At 55.2% G+C, this 14,919-nt stretch overlaps 2 protein-coding genes across 4 annotated transcripts in view; one reads left to right on the top strand and one right to left on the bottom strand.

Moving 5' to 3' along the window:
- The window catches only part of ACSF2 (acyl-CoA synthetase family member 2), a 31,224-nt gene that overhangs the window by 12,878 nt on the left and 3,427 nt on the right, over nt 1-14,919 (top strand). Inside the window, exons 2-10 of one of the 2 annotated variants that reach the window (XM_014833639.3) lie at nt 5,199-5,394; nt 5,768-5,896; nt 6,147-6,200; nt 6,594-6,712; nt 6,822-6,987; nt 7,559-7,654; nt 7,797-7,954; nt 8,270-8,361; nt 8,647-8,723. In XM_014833639.3, coding sequence (XP_014689125.1) covers nt 5,199-5,394; nt 5,768-5,896; nt 6,147-6,200; nt 6,594-6,712; nt 6,822-6,987; nt 7,559-7,654; nt 7,797-7,954; nt 8,270-8,361; nt 8,647-8,723 — 1,087 coding nt within the window. The remainder of the gene's footprint in view (nt 1-5,198; nt 5,395-5,767; nt 5,897-6,146; nt 6,201-6,593; nt 6,713-6,821; nt 6,988-7,558; nt 7,655-7,796; nt 7,955-8,269; nt 8,362-8,646; nt 8,724-14,919) is intronic. The other variant, XM_044744864.2, reaches the window with a different exon arrangement.
- On the bottom strand, nt 36-13,457 carry CHAD (chondroadherin). Of its 2 annotated transcripts, none has more exons than XM_014833643.3 (4): nt 12,145-13,457; nt 10,123-10,286; nt 9,724-9,869; nt 36-1,030 (listed from the first exon to the last, which is right to left on the bottom strand). In XM_014833643.3, the coding sequence occupies exons 1-3, from the start codon at nt 12,916-12,918 to the stop codon at nt 9,728-9,730; spliced, it is 1,080 nt and encodes a 359-aa protein (XP_014689129.1). In that variant the 5' UTR covers nt 12,919-13,457; the 3' UTR covers nt 36-1,030; nt 9,724-9,727. The 2 variants fall into 2 exon arrangements, with proteins under 2 accessions (XP_014689129.1, XP_014689128.1); XM_014833642.3 differs by lacking the exon at nt 36-1,030 and adding an exon at nt 8,933-9,453 and having other exon boundaries at nt 12,145-13,066.

Below are 14,919 nucleotides of genomic sequence, written 5' to 3'. Positions count from 1 at the left end.
TGTGTCAACTTAAAAATAAAACAGCAAATTATTTTACCAGCAAAATGGATTTATTTAGGAATGGCAGAGCAATTACAATTCGGGACACACAAGCTATGGCGAAACATAGGTCTGTCCCAAGGGACAAAGGGAAAGTCAGGTTTTATGAGGTTTCAGGAGGAAACTGGGCAAGCTTCCTTTGAACAAAACCTTGGAGAAGAACCAGAGCTTGAGGCTGTGGCAGCTTCTCATGGACTACAAGCAGTGGTTAGTGTCTTGTTGCTGGGGCAGGGAGAAATCTTCCTTGTTTTTCTTAAAAGCAGGAGATGAAATTCCCACATGATTAATGTCCTCCTTTGTCAAAATAATTCTCACCTTTCTTCCTTCTGGTTATGCAGCTGCAACAAGTGGTATGTGTGTCAGTTCCCCCTTCAGGCCTTCCCGATTCCATTTTAAATGAGGTTTCCTTTATTTATTTTCACAAATGTACCACTACTTAATTCCTTCGAATGGCCAAATAATATCCCATTGTATGAATATTTCACATTTTGTTTATCCATTTCTCCGCTCTGGACCTTTGGGTTGTTTTCACCTTTTGGCTATTAAATAGTGCTGCTAGAAACATTTGTGTACAAGTCTTTTTCTGAACATCTGTTTTCAATTCGTACGTACCAAAGAGTGGAATTATATGGGTTATATGGTAATTCTATGTTTAACTTATTGGAGAACTGCCAGACTGTTTTCCAAAGTGGCTGCACCATTTGACTTTCCTACCAGCAATGCACAAGTGTTCCAATTTCTCCCCATGCTCACCAATACTTGTCATTTTGGTTTTTTGATTATAGCCTTCGTAGTGGGTTTGAAGTGGCATCTCATTGTGGTTTTAATTTGCATTTCTCATACTTGTTGACCATTCGTATATCTTCTTTGGAAAAAGTGCCTATCCAAGTCCTTTGCTTATTTTTTAGTTGGATTCTTATGTGCATCATTTATGATCCATTCATTTGGTCATTCAACAGAGCACCTCTCACATTCTGGGTACTGTAAGGCACTGGGGATAAAACAGTGAACATATTAGTTGTCAAAAATGAAGTCAAGAAAATTCTTGAAAAAATTTTAAAAGTCCTTGTTTCCTCACTTCTCTTATGAAATCAGATCTGGCACCAGATCTGGGCCTGAAGTCTCATGTGCCAACTCCCTGAGGGCACCTGTAGGCGAGGCTGTGTTGCCTCCAGGTCCTTCACAGCTCCCACCTGGCTAGTTTAATTAGCTTAGGTCCCACCTGGAGCCTTGCGTTTTACAATGCCCAGTCCAAGTAGCTGCCGGCCTTCCCAAGTGTTTATTTTATTTACTCAGTTCTTTGAATTGAGAGCAATTGGAAAGGCTGGCTCGCCTCTACCTCCTTAAGCTTCCCACCCACATTTAAACAAACAAACAAAAATCTTTTCCTAAAACCAAATCTCTTTCTTGTCTTTTTCAGGTTTAAAGGGGATATTTGCCACTTTGTTTAAGAATAGGAAAAGAAGTGGCTATCTTTTTTGCCCATAGCTTTTGGGGTGTGTTCAAGGAAAGAGGGGGGTAAAATCGCTTCTATTTGTGCCTGCGCTTTCAAAATGGTGGGACCTTCTTCGGTTTATGAGCAAAATGCATTGACAGGAGTTTCTGCAACCCTTCAGTCCTTTGGAGGGGGCACCTGTCTTCACCTCAACCCTGCCCTACCCTAGTCCCAGTTTCTTGGGTTCAATTAGTTAACAATTATGGACAAAATAAAACTGAGATTAGACAATCTCTGGTAATCAGATAGGGGATAAATCCACAGCCTAAAGAACAGAATCACCCGTCCCACTCCTTTCTCCCCAGAACCGGAAGCATGTGGGCAGGCATGGCTGTAACGCTGGGGGAGTTACACTGGATTCTTGCTCGGCTATTTACCAGCTGGGCAGTCTGCTTGGTCTCTTTGCACTCCCATTTCTGTACCTGTAGACTTCATAATTCGCACTTGTATTTTTTAGGATTAGCTTAGTGTGTATCAGAGAACCCCATTCTCACTGTGGTTTAAAGGAGATGGAAGTTTCTTTTCCTGGAAGACAGCCAGTCTGTGGCTGACATGGCACATCCTGCTGTCAGGCTCCAGGCTCCTCTGTCATGTTGCTCTGTGGTGCCCAAGCTTACTATGTGGCCTAAGATGGCTGCCGTTCTTTTCCTGTCACAGGTAGCATTCCAGCCACTGGGAAGGGAAAAGAAAAGATGCCTTTTCCCCTTAAGTATTCTCAGAAGTTGCACACAGTACCTCTCTTTAAATCCCATTAGCCAGAACTACACCTTTGGGCCAGACCACCTGCTGGGAAGCTTGGAAATGTGTTCTCTATTCCACGTGGCCACGGCCAGCTAAACATGAGGGTGTATTATTAAGGAAGAAGGGGCATTTGGGGTCTCTGTCACAGCACCTATCAGAGCTCCTATGACGATAAAGCAGAGAACACACGTGACCATTGAACTGGATTTTGGGGGGTGGGGGTGCGTAAATAAACCTGTTAATTGCCAGCTAGACTTTGCAAGAGGTCACTTGTCCAGTCTGAAAACCATGGTGAGTGAGTAGAAAACCAGGTTCAACCAAATAGGGCTCCAGGTCATTGTGAGAATAGGAGGATGCCTGTTGTGAGGCAAAACCACCCATCCTTAATGCTTTATTGACAACAAAACCATTAAACTGGCCGAGATTTGCACTTTGCTGCCTCCTAATCCAGATGCTGGGCTGTAGGAGGTGGCCCGCCAGGCCTTCAAGGGCCCTGGTTATCCACTGAATGTGGACAATGTAGGTGTAGTCAGTATTCACCGGTTGTAAGTAACAGAAACCCAACTCAAGCTGGCTTTTGACAGTGACAAGTCCAGAGGTAGGTAGACTTAGTGTGTGGCAGGGTCCAGAGATTCAATAACCTCAAGATTAAGTCTGTCACTGTGTCTTCCTGTTTTTGTCTCTCCATCTCTCCCTCCTGCCCTCTGCATTGGCTTTCTTCTCCACATGCTTGCTCTTGCAACTGTCAGTTTGGCAAACCCAAAGGAAAGAGCTTATCGTTTCTCAGTGGGCAAGAATGGATCCCTCTACGGTACGTCTGTGAGGCAGGGATTTAGGGACACAACCTCTCTTGAGGGATGTCATGGTGACCACCGGGAACTACCTCATCAGTTCCTTAGGTTTGTCATCCTATGGATAGCAGGGAGCGGGGGCTCACAGGACCTTAGGGCCTTGTGGTTCTTGGCTGCTTTCTGTCCCAGCACACCTGCAGGTGCCACCGGGCTTAGGTGGCTCCCTGCAACCCTTCAAGAAGATTGCCCAGGTCATTTAATAACATCTCCTTGAGAATAACCACTGATCCAGTCCCCAAACTTTATAGGTAGGGCAGCTGCGGCCTAGAGAGGAGAAGTCCTGTGTCTTAGCTTGGATTTCCCCAAGAACAAGGACTTAGGTGCGGGTGGTTTATTTGTGATCCTAGGAAACGAGAGTGGGGAAAGGAGACAGGAAGAGAAGCCCATAGAGGGTGTGTTATTGAAGTCGTCGCCCAGGCAACCAGGTTTTACCCACCAGGGTAAACCTTCTGATGGTACCACCATCTGAGAAGGGACAGATGCCTCCCAGAACTGTCCAGCTTAAGAAGGGGAGACTTGAGGAAGTCCCTGAGCACACGGACCCCCAAGGAGCTGTCCCAGCAGCTGAAACCAGGGATACGCTGAGGAGACGTGACATGGGACACCAAAGGTGTCTGCAAGAGTCACTTACCCAGCCAGCAGCACACTGGGATGAGACCTCAGACCCCCAACCCCAGCCTAGTGCTCGCTCCTCCCCGTAGAGCTTCAGCTCTGTGACTCATCTCTGCCTTCCCTGCCTCCGGCCGGAGTCAAAGTCAGGGCAGCCTCCCCGTGAGCCCGCATCATCACTCACCCTCCCATGAGGTGGCAGTGGTCTCCTCTCCCATTTACAGGCAAACACAGTTTTGCTCCCTCCTGCCTTGATCTTCCCAATAATTCTCCCCGTCAAGTCAGAGGCAGTCAAACAACAAAAGATAGATAGACGTGGTCTTTTTAGCACAGCAGCTGCAGAATTGAATCACCGGGATTGGCCCTCGGGCCCACACCACCTAGTGGTGCCCTGGAAGTCCTGGATCCTGGAGCATGCTCTCTGATGGGAACAGGATCTGAGACCTGTTACAGTCCCAACTAGGCCTGGGTGAGAGCCCAGCACTGTTACCCAGGTGGGCAAGTGAGCACATGTAGGCTTAAGTGTGTGATACTTGGACTTCCGGGTGCCTTTTTTTTCTTTTTTTTTTTTTGAGGAAGATTAGCCCTGAGCTAACTACTGCTGATCCTCCTCTTTTTGCTGAGGAAGACTGGCCCTGAGCTAACATCCATGCCCATCTTCCTCTACTTTATACATGGGGCGCCTACCACAGCATGGCTTGCCAAGCGGTGCCATGTCCACACCCAGGATCCGAACTGGCAAGCCTCGGGCCGCCCAGAAGCAGAACATGTGAACTTAACCGCTGCGCCACAGGGCCAGCCCCTATTTTTGTTTTTTTAATGATTAATAGACTTTATTTTTTTTTAGTACAGTTTTAGAGTTACAGAATAACTGAGCAGATTGTACATACAGTTCCACCCCACCCCAGGCACGGTTTCCCCTATTATTAACATTTTGCAATAGTGTGACACATCTGTTACAATTAGTGAACTGGTACTGATACATTCTTATTGACCCTGGTCCCTAGTTGACGTTAAGGTTTAGTCCTTGTTTTGGACTATTCTATGGGTTTTGACAAATACCCAGGGGCCTTTTCATCAGGAGTGAGCAGTGACCAGGATGAGGCCATTCCTAGCCCTCTTAGGCCACCTCTCTGCTTAGTCAAAGCAGCATGATTTCCCTCAGTTTCCCTTTCCAGGCCCCAGGCTGCTGGCACTGAGCAGAAACTGGGGAGTCGGTTGGGCAAAGAACCTTCTCTCAGAGTAAAGACAGGAAGTCAGCCTCGGGGTTTGCATCCCCCAAAGGTCAAGCAGCCCCTAAGTTAAATGGCCATGGTTCCTGGGGATAGGGTGGGGTCGGAGAGTTATCCTGAATGGTCCCTAACACGTTGTAAGCAGCCTCCCTCCCAGCTGGGTGTGCCAGGCTCTTGGTGCCAGGGAGGCCTGGCCTGGTGCAATCAAGCCCAGAGTCCCTCTCCCTGTAGTTCCAGAGAGGTGGATGGCACCACCCCCCTGCCCGTTGGTGGCTGCAGCTACATCCAGGGCCACACTGGATTGCATCTTATCAACAAGACTGTGGGGCAGTGCCTGGATGCCACAGTACAGAAGATCCCGGACCGAGAGGCCTTGGTCGTCCTCCATGAAAATGTCCGGTTGACCTTTGCCCAGCTCAAGGAGGAGGTGGGTCCTGACCTTGAACCCTCAAAGTGAGCAGGTGCTAGCTCCCAGGCTGCCTTGGCTGGGTGGAGCCAGAAGAGCAGCACCTGGCTGTGGGGCGGGGTGCTGTGGCTGCCTGAGAACCCCAAGGGATGTCAGGAGAAGGGGACAGGACTGAGGCAGAAGTGGCCTGGATACCATCTGCATCAGTCACTCCTTGGACATTTGTTAACTATGCAAATTCCCAGGCCCCGCTCCTGAGGCCTGGGAATCTGCCTGTCCCTTGCTCCCAGGTGGTTCAGATGTGAACCCCTGGTCCAAGGGCTGGGGTGGGAGTCATGGGCTCCTTCCTGCTCGCCCACATCTCATCCCTTTGTGCCCCATTGGTTTATATCAGGTGGACAAAGCTGCTTCTGGGCTCCTGAGTATCGGCCTCTGCAAGGGTGACCGGCTGGGCATGTGGGGACCCAACTCCTATGCGTGGGTGCTCATGCAGCTGGCCTCGGCCCAGGCGGGCATCATTCTGGTGAGGAGGGGCTTGCCTGGCACAGCTGGGTATATGGAGAGGGCATCATTCAGGGGGAGCCCCCTGGCCCCTTGGCCTCAGAACCAAACCAGTGCCTGACTGATTTCAGATCAGGTCGTGTTTTCTCCTGGAGACTACCAAGGAGGCCCAGAGGTGGAAGGTGCTGCCTCTGTGCCTCCTGAGGGTGGAGGGGCAGCGAGAGGGACAGGGTCTGCCCAGGACACTGACATACCCTTGCTGTCTTCACCAGGTGTCTGTGAACCCAGCCTACCAGGCTAGGGAGCTGGAGTATGCCCTCAAGAAGGTAGGACCTGCTCCTGGGGGAGGGGCCCAACTGGTGCCTGGCTCAGGGGGCGTCTGGTTGTCACTGAGGTCTGACAGGGGGTGGGGAGGGCATGCACAGGTGGTGACCCCCAGAGTCTGTACCTTCCTCAGGTTGTGGGTGGGTGGGAGGAGGGGGTAGTTGGGCAGACACAAGGCTGGTCTGTGTGTTGGGGGTGGCCTGTGTGTATGTGTGTATGTCCTGGGGGTGGTGCATGTGAGTTGGCGTGTGTGTGTTAGAGGGTAGTGCATGTGTGTGTCAGGGTAGTGGTGCATGTGTATGAGAGAGAGCAACTGTTAGTGTGGACTCCACCAGATCCCCAGTCCGGGCTTCGTGCTAACTGTGGGGGTGGGGGTGGGGGCTCTCCTTCCACAGGTGGGCTGCAAAGCCCTTGTGTTCCCCAAGCAATTCAAGACCCAGCAATACTACAACATCCTGAAGCAGATCTGTCCAGAGTTGGAGAAGGCCCAGCCAGGGGCCTTGAAGAGTCAGAGGTGGGGTGCCCCGGGCCCCTTCATCCCCTACCCATCCCCAGGGATGAGGCTGGTGTCTCCCCGAGCCTTCCCTCAGCCCCTGACTCTTACCATCTTCCCTACCCCCCAGGCTTCCAGATCTGACCACAGTCATCTTAGTGGATGCCTCTCTGCCAGGGACCCTGCTCCTGGATGACGTGATAGCAGCTGGCAGTACAGAGCAGCATCTGGCCCACCTCCAGCACACCCAGAAGTTCCTGTCCTGCCATGACCCCATCAACATCCAGTTCACCTCGGTAGGGCAGAGGTCTCTGGGCCGCAAGCCCAGGTGGCATACTAACCTGCTAACCCCTGCCTGCCTCTATGACCCTTCCTTGAGCAGAGGCGGTCAGGCATGCAGACACTCTTCTCCTGGGGCCAGCCAGCCCTAGCTGTCCTCTCTGCCCTGGAAAACATCAGCAACTGGTGTCCTTGTCACTTGTCCCCCTCCCCGGGCCCTCCTGTCCCCATCCCAGGGGCAGATGCACTATGGCACCGCAGGTCAGAGCTGGTAGAGCCTGCCCCTCATTTAGCAGATGGTGAAACTGAAACCCAGAGAGGAAATCTTCTGGTGGGCCACAGAGTTCTCTGAGCCACTTTATGAGTAGCATGAGGACAGAGGCCTTATCCTCCACGTTTCTGGATCCTAACACTTGGCACCGTGCAGGCACGTGGTAAACCTTTGTGAATATGTCTTGACCGACTGAATGGATCTAGGGCAACAGTCCCAGTCTCCTGACTCCCAGGCTAGTACTCTTCCATGCAGTGGCCCAGGGTAGGAAGGAGATGGGGAGAAGGAGGCCAAGTATCACCTGCTTGTCTTATTAGGGGACGACAGGCAGCCCCAAGGGGGCCACCCTCTCCCACTACAACATTGTCAACAACGCCAACATGATAGGGGAGCGCCTCAGACTGCCCCTGAAGGTGAGGGGGTGATGGTCCAGGCCGAGGCTTACTGGCACCTGCAGGGCTCGGGGGCTTGCTGGGCTTCCCCTGCTGGCGAGAGGAACTGGCTGCTGGGGCTTCTAGCTCCAGGATAGAACCAGATTCCTGCCTCTACCTCCAGATGCCGAAGGAGTTGCGGATGGTCCTGCCCACCCCCCTGTACCACTGCCTGGGTTCTGTAGGGGGCACAATGGTGAGCATGACGCATGGTATCACCCTCATCCTGCCCTCTCCAAGCTTTGATGGCAAGAAGGCGCTGGAGGCCATCAGCAGAGAGAGGTGGGCATCAGTAGGCAGCCACCCGTGGGCTACTGAAACCCTCCTGTTCCTCACTCATGGACCCTCATCCCTTCCCAAGATCTCCTCCCTCCAGCCAGGAGAAATGGAAACATGGAAATGGAGAAATGGAGCCAGGGGTAGTGGGGGACCCCCGGGAGAGGACCAGTTCCTGCTTCCAAAGAGCTTCTCCTGCCTGTTGCCCCCCAGTTGCAGCCTTGGTCCTGACTCAGGTTCAGGGTGGGATGGGGGAGAAGAAAGAGTTCCCTTCCACTTGTAAGCCTGATTTTGAGATGTGCTCCCCCCACCCCAATACAGAGGCTCCTTCCTGTATGGCACCCCCACAATGTTTGTGGACATTCTGAACCAGCCAGACTTCTCCAGTTACGACATCTCGGCCATGCTTGGAGGTGGGATGGGGCAAGGGTGGCCAGGCCAGGATTGGCCTGGGTGAGCTAGATATGCACCCAATCTTTTATTTAGAGGGCAAGAAGGTCACTGTAGAAATGTGGGTGGGAGGGAGGCAAATCCCCAGTGTCCCTGAACACTAGCCCAAGGCCAGCTGGCAGGTGTAGAAACAGGTCCTGGGTCAGTTGGAGAGAAGGGAATGTTCTTCCCCAGAAAGAGTTGTAAGGGAAGGGGGGCCATTGGGCCTGGAGAAGCGGGGAGCCGTGTCAGCACTCTCTCTGATTCAGGTGTAATTGCTGGGTCCCCTGCACCCCCAGAGCTGATCCGAGCCATCATCAACAAGCTGAACATGAAGGAGCTGGTGGTGAGTGGAGGCTGGGACTGGGGCTAGGGCTGTGGGTGGGCGGTAGCCCAGGCTTGGGGTGGGGACAGATTGGCGGGAGTAGGGGTGAGCCTAGGCTACATCTCCAAGAAGACCCTCTCAGCTAGCCCTCATTCCAGAAAGCAGATGTGAGAAAATGCAGTCTGACCTCTTCAGTAGCTGGCGAGTCATGGAGATAGGGGACAAGGAAGTAAATATCATACATACATATATTTATATTTATAGACATCTGGGGAAGAAATGCAGCATGGGAGGCTATGCAGCAAAGCACCGGTGTCCTGCTAGAGTGTCCTGGCAGGTGGGGGCTGGCGGAGTTGGGAGACGGGCTTAAGACCCATTCTGGGAGCAAGGGTGGGGCAAGGATCTGATGTTTCCAAATAGCAGGGAAAGGGGGGCAGAGGGAAGGAGGATTCTGGAAGGTTGGCCATCCTGATGACCACCGTATTCTGGTTCTGAAGGACTTGGGGGTCTCAGCAACAGCTTCTCTGAGAGCAGCCATGGTGGTGGGGCCAGGTGTGATGGCGCTCTCCACGGCAGGTGGAAGTGGGCTCATGGTGGAGTGCCCGACTCCCCCTGCCAGGACCATCTAGGTGTGGACAGCTCTGTGCATCAGCAGAGGCTGTGGGGAGAAGGTGTGGGTGAGAGGTGGGAGGGTCAGTAGTTTCTCCAGCAGAAGACAGAGGCCAGTCACCAGGACTGGCTGGGTCAGGACCTGCGGTAAGGCAAGGATCAGTGTCAGGACTCCAGCAACTCAGATGATCAGTGTCAGGACTTCAGCAACCCAAGAGTGCTTGGAGAGAATGGTAGGAGTCCTGGGCAGTATCATTTTTTCCTTTAGAGGGGAATCCCAGTCCTCCCCTCCTCTCCCTGCAAAAATGGAGGGTCCACATGCCCCTCTGTGGGAAGGGAGTATCCTGGGACACCCGCCTCACTTGCCAGAATCTCCAGAAGGGAATGGGAAACCTGCCCGCCCGGCCCTCACCTGTTTAATGGCGGCCGGCTTTCTTGGACCTCTTAGTAGGGAACTTGCAGCCGCGGAAGGCGTCGGTGTCACGAATGTGCTGGCCCCTGAACTTGGCCGGTGAGGCGCAAGTGGCATCAGGGCGGGAAGTCTTGGCTTCCAGCCACCTAGAGAGACAGAAAGTTGCTGGGGTTGGGGAAGAAATGTGGGAGTGCTGGGGGAAAGGACAGTGAGCCCTGGGCCAGGATCAATGTGGCTCTCAGAATAGCCTGGAGCCAACATCCTCATTTTACAACGGGGAAACTCCCAGGAGACACCCATTAGGTAGCAGATCTAGGACACATGCCCAAGATATCTTAGTGCAGGACCAGTGTATCTCCACTCCACCAAATGTGGGTGGATTCTGGGGGTGGCTCTCACCTCCGGAGGCCCCGAAGCTGGCAAGTACACTTCCAGGGGTTGTTGGTGAGGGTGAGGGTCTCCAGGCTGTCAAAGGGGAAGTTGGAGGGCAGCTGGTTCAGGCGGTTGTTCTCCAGATGGACATGTTTCAGCGTGGTCACACCCAGGAAGGCGCCGTCGGAGAACTGAGGGGCAAGGTGGATATGAATGAGCACCCCAGCCTCTCCCAGCTCTGTGGTTCAGGAGGGGCAGGGTCCTTCCCTAGACATAAGCGATGGTACCTTGAGGAGTTTCACACGGTGACTAAGTTGTCTCAGATGATCTAATCCATACAACCACCTTTTGAGATAGGTAGTGTTATTTCCGAAATGCAGACAGGGAAAAAAAAGTTCAGTCCCTTGCCCAGGGTCACACTAGCAAGTAAACAGTAGCTGCAGGACCACACCCAGCTCCTCTTCTCCTGGCACCATGCTCCCTATACAAACTCTGGGACTGGAGTGGCAGCCAGAGTTTGGCCCCAACGGCCCAAGCTGGCACACAGTGAAGCTGGTCAGTGTTTGGCGGGATGGGCAGTGGGCCCAGGCTCCCCACAGACCCAGGGTCCTGGGACTTCCCCCAGCTCTGTCCTCACTGCTCCCTCACTGCCTGCCAGACACTATTTGTGGAGTGTCCTTGGTGGAGCTTTGGCCAGGTTGTGCGGCTACAGAGGAAATGTTCTATTGGTGCCCATGTCTTGGTCTAGGCAGCACAGTTCCTGCCTGGCCTCCCCTGCCCCAGATCAACCCCTGCTGCCCACTGAAAAGCCACTGTGGCACTGGTGGCCCACAAGGGACTCTTGACTTCAGCTGGGGAGGGGCCAGGGATGAAGAAGGGCAGGCTCAGGTGGGCTCCATCCACCCAGACAAAGGTTGGCTGCCATCCAGGTATGATTCCACCCTCATCTCCATGCCTGTGGCCCAGGGAGGGTGTGAAGTTCCCTGGTAACCAGGCTATTCTGATGACGTGGCTTCTCCACCTTGCCCTGGTCCCCGCCCAAACCGCCTGGCTGAAACCCCTATACCAGAAAGAGTTTCCAGTCCCAAGGAGGGATTCTGCCCCGACCCAAGGCAGTCCCACCTGGCCAGATGCTAGGCATCACTGGGGAGGAAGGACTGAGCAAGGATGCAGCCAAGAGATGGGTCTGGCAGCTGGAGTGCGCAAAGGGCACTCAGTGGTCTGGGGCACAGTGAGGCAGAGCCAGTCTTCCCTGTAGGGAGATACCCGGGGTCCTGCACCAAAGACTGACAATGGTGCGTGGCTCTTTCCTTTGCACCTTCACAAAGCTCATGGGGCCATGCCTGCAACCTGGGGGAGCCCCTGGTCCCTGGTCCCCATTCAGTTGAAATGGACTCATAATGCAGTGGAATGTGTGTGTTTGTCTGGACTGACTGGGGGTGGGGGAGTTGCATCAACCAGGGCCTCTGGGGGGTGTGGAGGAGGTCTTCCTTAGGTATTTGTTCCCCCCTCACTTCCCAGCCCCCACCCCACCTTAGCACACATGCACACCCCTACTAGGAACAGGGTCTCTTTGTGGGCCTGATTCGCCCAGCTCCTCTGGAAGGCTCCTCAATAAACAAAACTTCCTTTATGGAGTGGTAGGTTGACTGGAGACAGGAAAAACACAGCAGAGGAGGGGCGGAAGGCCCAACAGGAAGAGGTGGCTGCTGCCCACAGCGGGGGGTGGGGGGAATGGGGGGGTTGGGAGTGCCGGAGATGCCTCCTAGGGGACACTGGTGGGGCCAGGGCAGCCCCAGCTCTGTTTATAAGTAGGAATCCTAGGAAGGCAGTGGCTGAGACAAGGGATAGGGGCTACAGGGCAGGATTTATGGTGGGGATGTGATATGATGAGGGACAGAGGTGGCACTACTCCTCACCCTGGAGACAGCCAGAGAGACAGAGGCAATTTTAGGGGAGAGGGGATGGTGCCCAGCCGTGGCCCTGGATCCCTGGGCCTCCAGGCAGAGGAGCTGCAGCCAGAGCAGAGCTCTGCAGCCAGGAGCTCACCTTCTCCAGGTTGGTATTGTCCAGCCAGAGGGTCTCCAGGTATCTGCCGAAGGACTGGAAAGCGTTGTCAGGAATGCTTTTCAGGGGGTTGTGGGACAGCTTCAGCTCCTCCACCACTCGCAGCTTGCTCAGAGCAGCTGAGGGGTAGCTGGACAGCTGGTTCCTATCCAGGTGGAACTTGGCGAGGTTCTCCACATCGTCCAGAGCGCCAGGCTGCAGGGAACTGAGTGCATTTTCCGACAGGTAGAGCCAGCGCAGATCCTTGGCGCCCTGGAAGGCGCCTGCGCGCAGCTCACGGATCTTGTTGTTGTTGAGCTGCAGGATGAAGAGGTTGACCAGTGGAGAGAGCAGCCCCCGGGGCAGCTCAGTCACCTTGTTGTGGTCCAGGTAGAGGTAGGTGAGCTCGGTCAGGTCGTCAAAGGCGCCGGCGCGCAGCACACGGATGTCGTTGTGGGACAGGTATAGGTAGATGAGCTGCTTGAGGCCACGGAAGGCGCCGGAGGCCACCTCGCGGATCTGGCAGTGCTGCAGGTGCAGCGACACGAGGTTCGGCATGGCCCGAAACGAGTTGGCAGCCAGCACCGGGAAGTTGTTACGCTGTAGGTTGAGCAGCTTGGTCTTCTCTGACACCTTGGGGATCTTCTGCAGCCCCACCTTGTCGCAGATGACATGCTGCAGGTCGCCGTGGCAGTGGCAGTTCTGGGGGCAGGCGGCCAGCGCCGGCAGCAGACCGGCCAGAAGGCCGAGGCTGAGCAAGAGCATCGGGCGAGCCATGGCCGGGACGCCTGGGGCCGGGGCTGGGGGCAGCGGCGACGGCGGGGCGCGGGCGGCGGCAAGTCCTCGGCGCTCGGGTCTCCCGCCCTATTTATACGGTGGCCCTGACCGCAGCCGGCAGCCGGAGCCAGCTCCTACGTGGAGCATCGAGGGCACCCGGCTTAACTCCCTCCCGCCCAGAGATGCGCCCCCGCCCTGGACGGGGAGGGGGGCGGGGCCCTTCCCCCAGCGTGCGACCCTGCAGGCTGGGACTATGGCCCCCAAACCCGTCCCCCAGCCCTGGCTCCCCTCCTCCCTGCTCTCTGATCCTGCTATCTCCCGACCCCCACCTCCTTTCCTCGCGCTTTTCTGGGATGGGGGGATGGGTGTGTCTAGAGCCCCAAGTTTACACCGGAGAGAGGGAGGCGTCCCTGAACTTATTTGTTTGCTCAAGTTTGAGCCTCCACACCACCGCCAATCACACCGGGCCCGGTGCCCTGGGCCCGGGGAGGGAGGAAGCGGGCCCGGACAGCCGGACGCAAGTCTCGCCGCGGTCTGCCGGCCGGCGACGCTTTTAATGGGGCGCTTGTGCGGCGCCGGCCGAGCGTGAGGGCTGCTCGGGCTCCCCCTGCCGGCAGGCTGGAGACTTGCCGCTGGCCGCTCGCTCGCAGCCCAGGGCTTGAGTTTCTGTCCCCTGCACTCCTGTCCCCTTTTTCCACGACTGAGGGCTCACCAGAAAGTGGGAACTGAGGGTGGGCGTGGGGGTGACCCACAGGACTCGTAAACACACCTGAAGACCACAGGCACGGAGTCAGGGCGACGGAACAAGCACAATGGCACCACCTTCCCCCGCTCCTCAATCTCCCTAAAATATCCCCATCTCCTCACCTCCACCCTCAGTGGTCAGGACCTGCCCCTGAGGGGTCTCTCAGGGTGGCGGCCAGAGTGGCGCCAAGGTGTACTTGGAAGAGGCCACACCTGGGCAATGGCCCCAGGACTATGAGGGCGGGTGAGTTGGGCCCAGTCTTGGCTACAAGGGACCAGCTCTGGACAGCTGGGGCTGCCAGACCCTGGGTCCTGTGGGCAGCCCTGCCCCAGCCGACCAGGTCTCTGTGCGTCCACTTGCCAGCCCCGGTGCCCAGATTCCTGTGGAAAGGGGAGGGTGGGCAGGCAAGGTCTCAGCTCTGGCCCCAGAGTGAGCTCTGGGCTGCCTGGTAGGGGTTGTTGTCTGTGTTGGACAGCCGGGGGGGGGGGGAAGGGACCTTAGATCTCGCCAGACCCCAGCTGTGCCTAAGCTGGGCCAGCTAGTACGGAGGAAATTGGGGGTGGTGGGGGTGTAGGACAGACAAAGGTCTGGTGTCCTTGCTGACCGAAGGAACCTAGAATACAGGGTAGCTAGTCCCTCTCTTAGTTCCGTTTCACCACTCGCCTCTAGACAGGGGTCATAGTTGGCCCACAACATTCCCTGATGGTATTTAGGCTCCTCCAAGGCTGGCTTCTGGTTTTCTGTTGTTCAGGATGTTCCAACCACTAGAAGTGTGGGGAGGTGGGGGGTGCCACTGACTTTTTAAATTCCAGCTTTGGCTCTATTTTTATTTTGATGGAAAGAAATTTACAGGAAAGTCTCCAGAGCTTGGGGGGCACTCACCCCAAGGCCAGGCACTTGTCCCAGGTTTTGTGTAGGTGGGGCAGGGTAGGCGTGGGTGGGTGTGTCCGTGCAGCTCCCAGCTGGGCCAAGGCGGGCTGGCTTTCTCATCAAGTTTATGGGACCTTGGGCTTGGAAGGGAGGGGCAGGGTGTGTTGTGGCTTTAAATCAGGAAGGGGCCAGGATGGGGGCTAAGGCAGCCTGGGGGAGAAGGAGAGAAGGCTGGAGCATTGGTAACACTGGGAGCCACAGTTTCGAGCCTCAGGTTCGGGCTTGGGCTGCTCCAGGGAAGCAGGGAGACTGAGAGAGCCCTGGATGGGAGAGAATGGCTTCCCTGCTTTCAGTTTATCTCAGACCTGGGGCCCCTGCTAGCTGAG

This window comes from Equus asinus, chromosome 13 (assembly GCF_041296235.1).
Source record: "Equus asinus isolate D_3611 breed Donkey chromosome 13, EquAss-T2T_v2, whole genome shotgun sequence".
NCBI classification, from domain to species: domain Eukaryota; kingdom Metazoa; phylum Chordata; class Mammalia; order Perissodactyla; family Equidae; genus Equus; species Equus asinus.
This window is presented reverse-complemented; position numbering and strand designations above follow the sequence as displayed.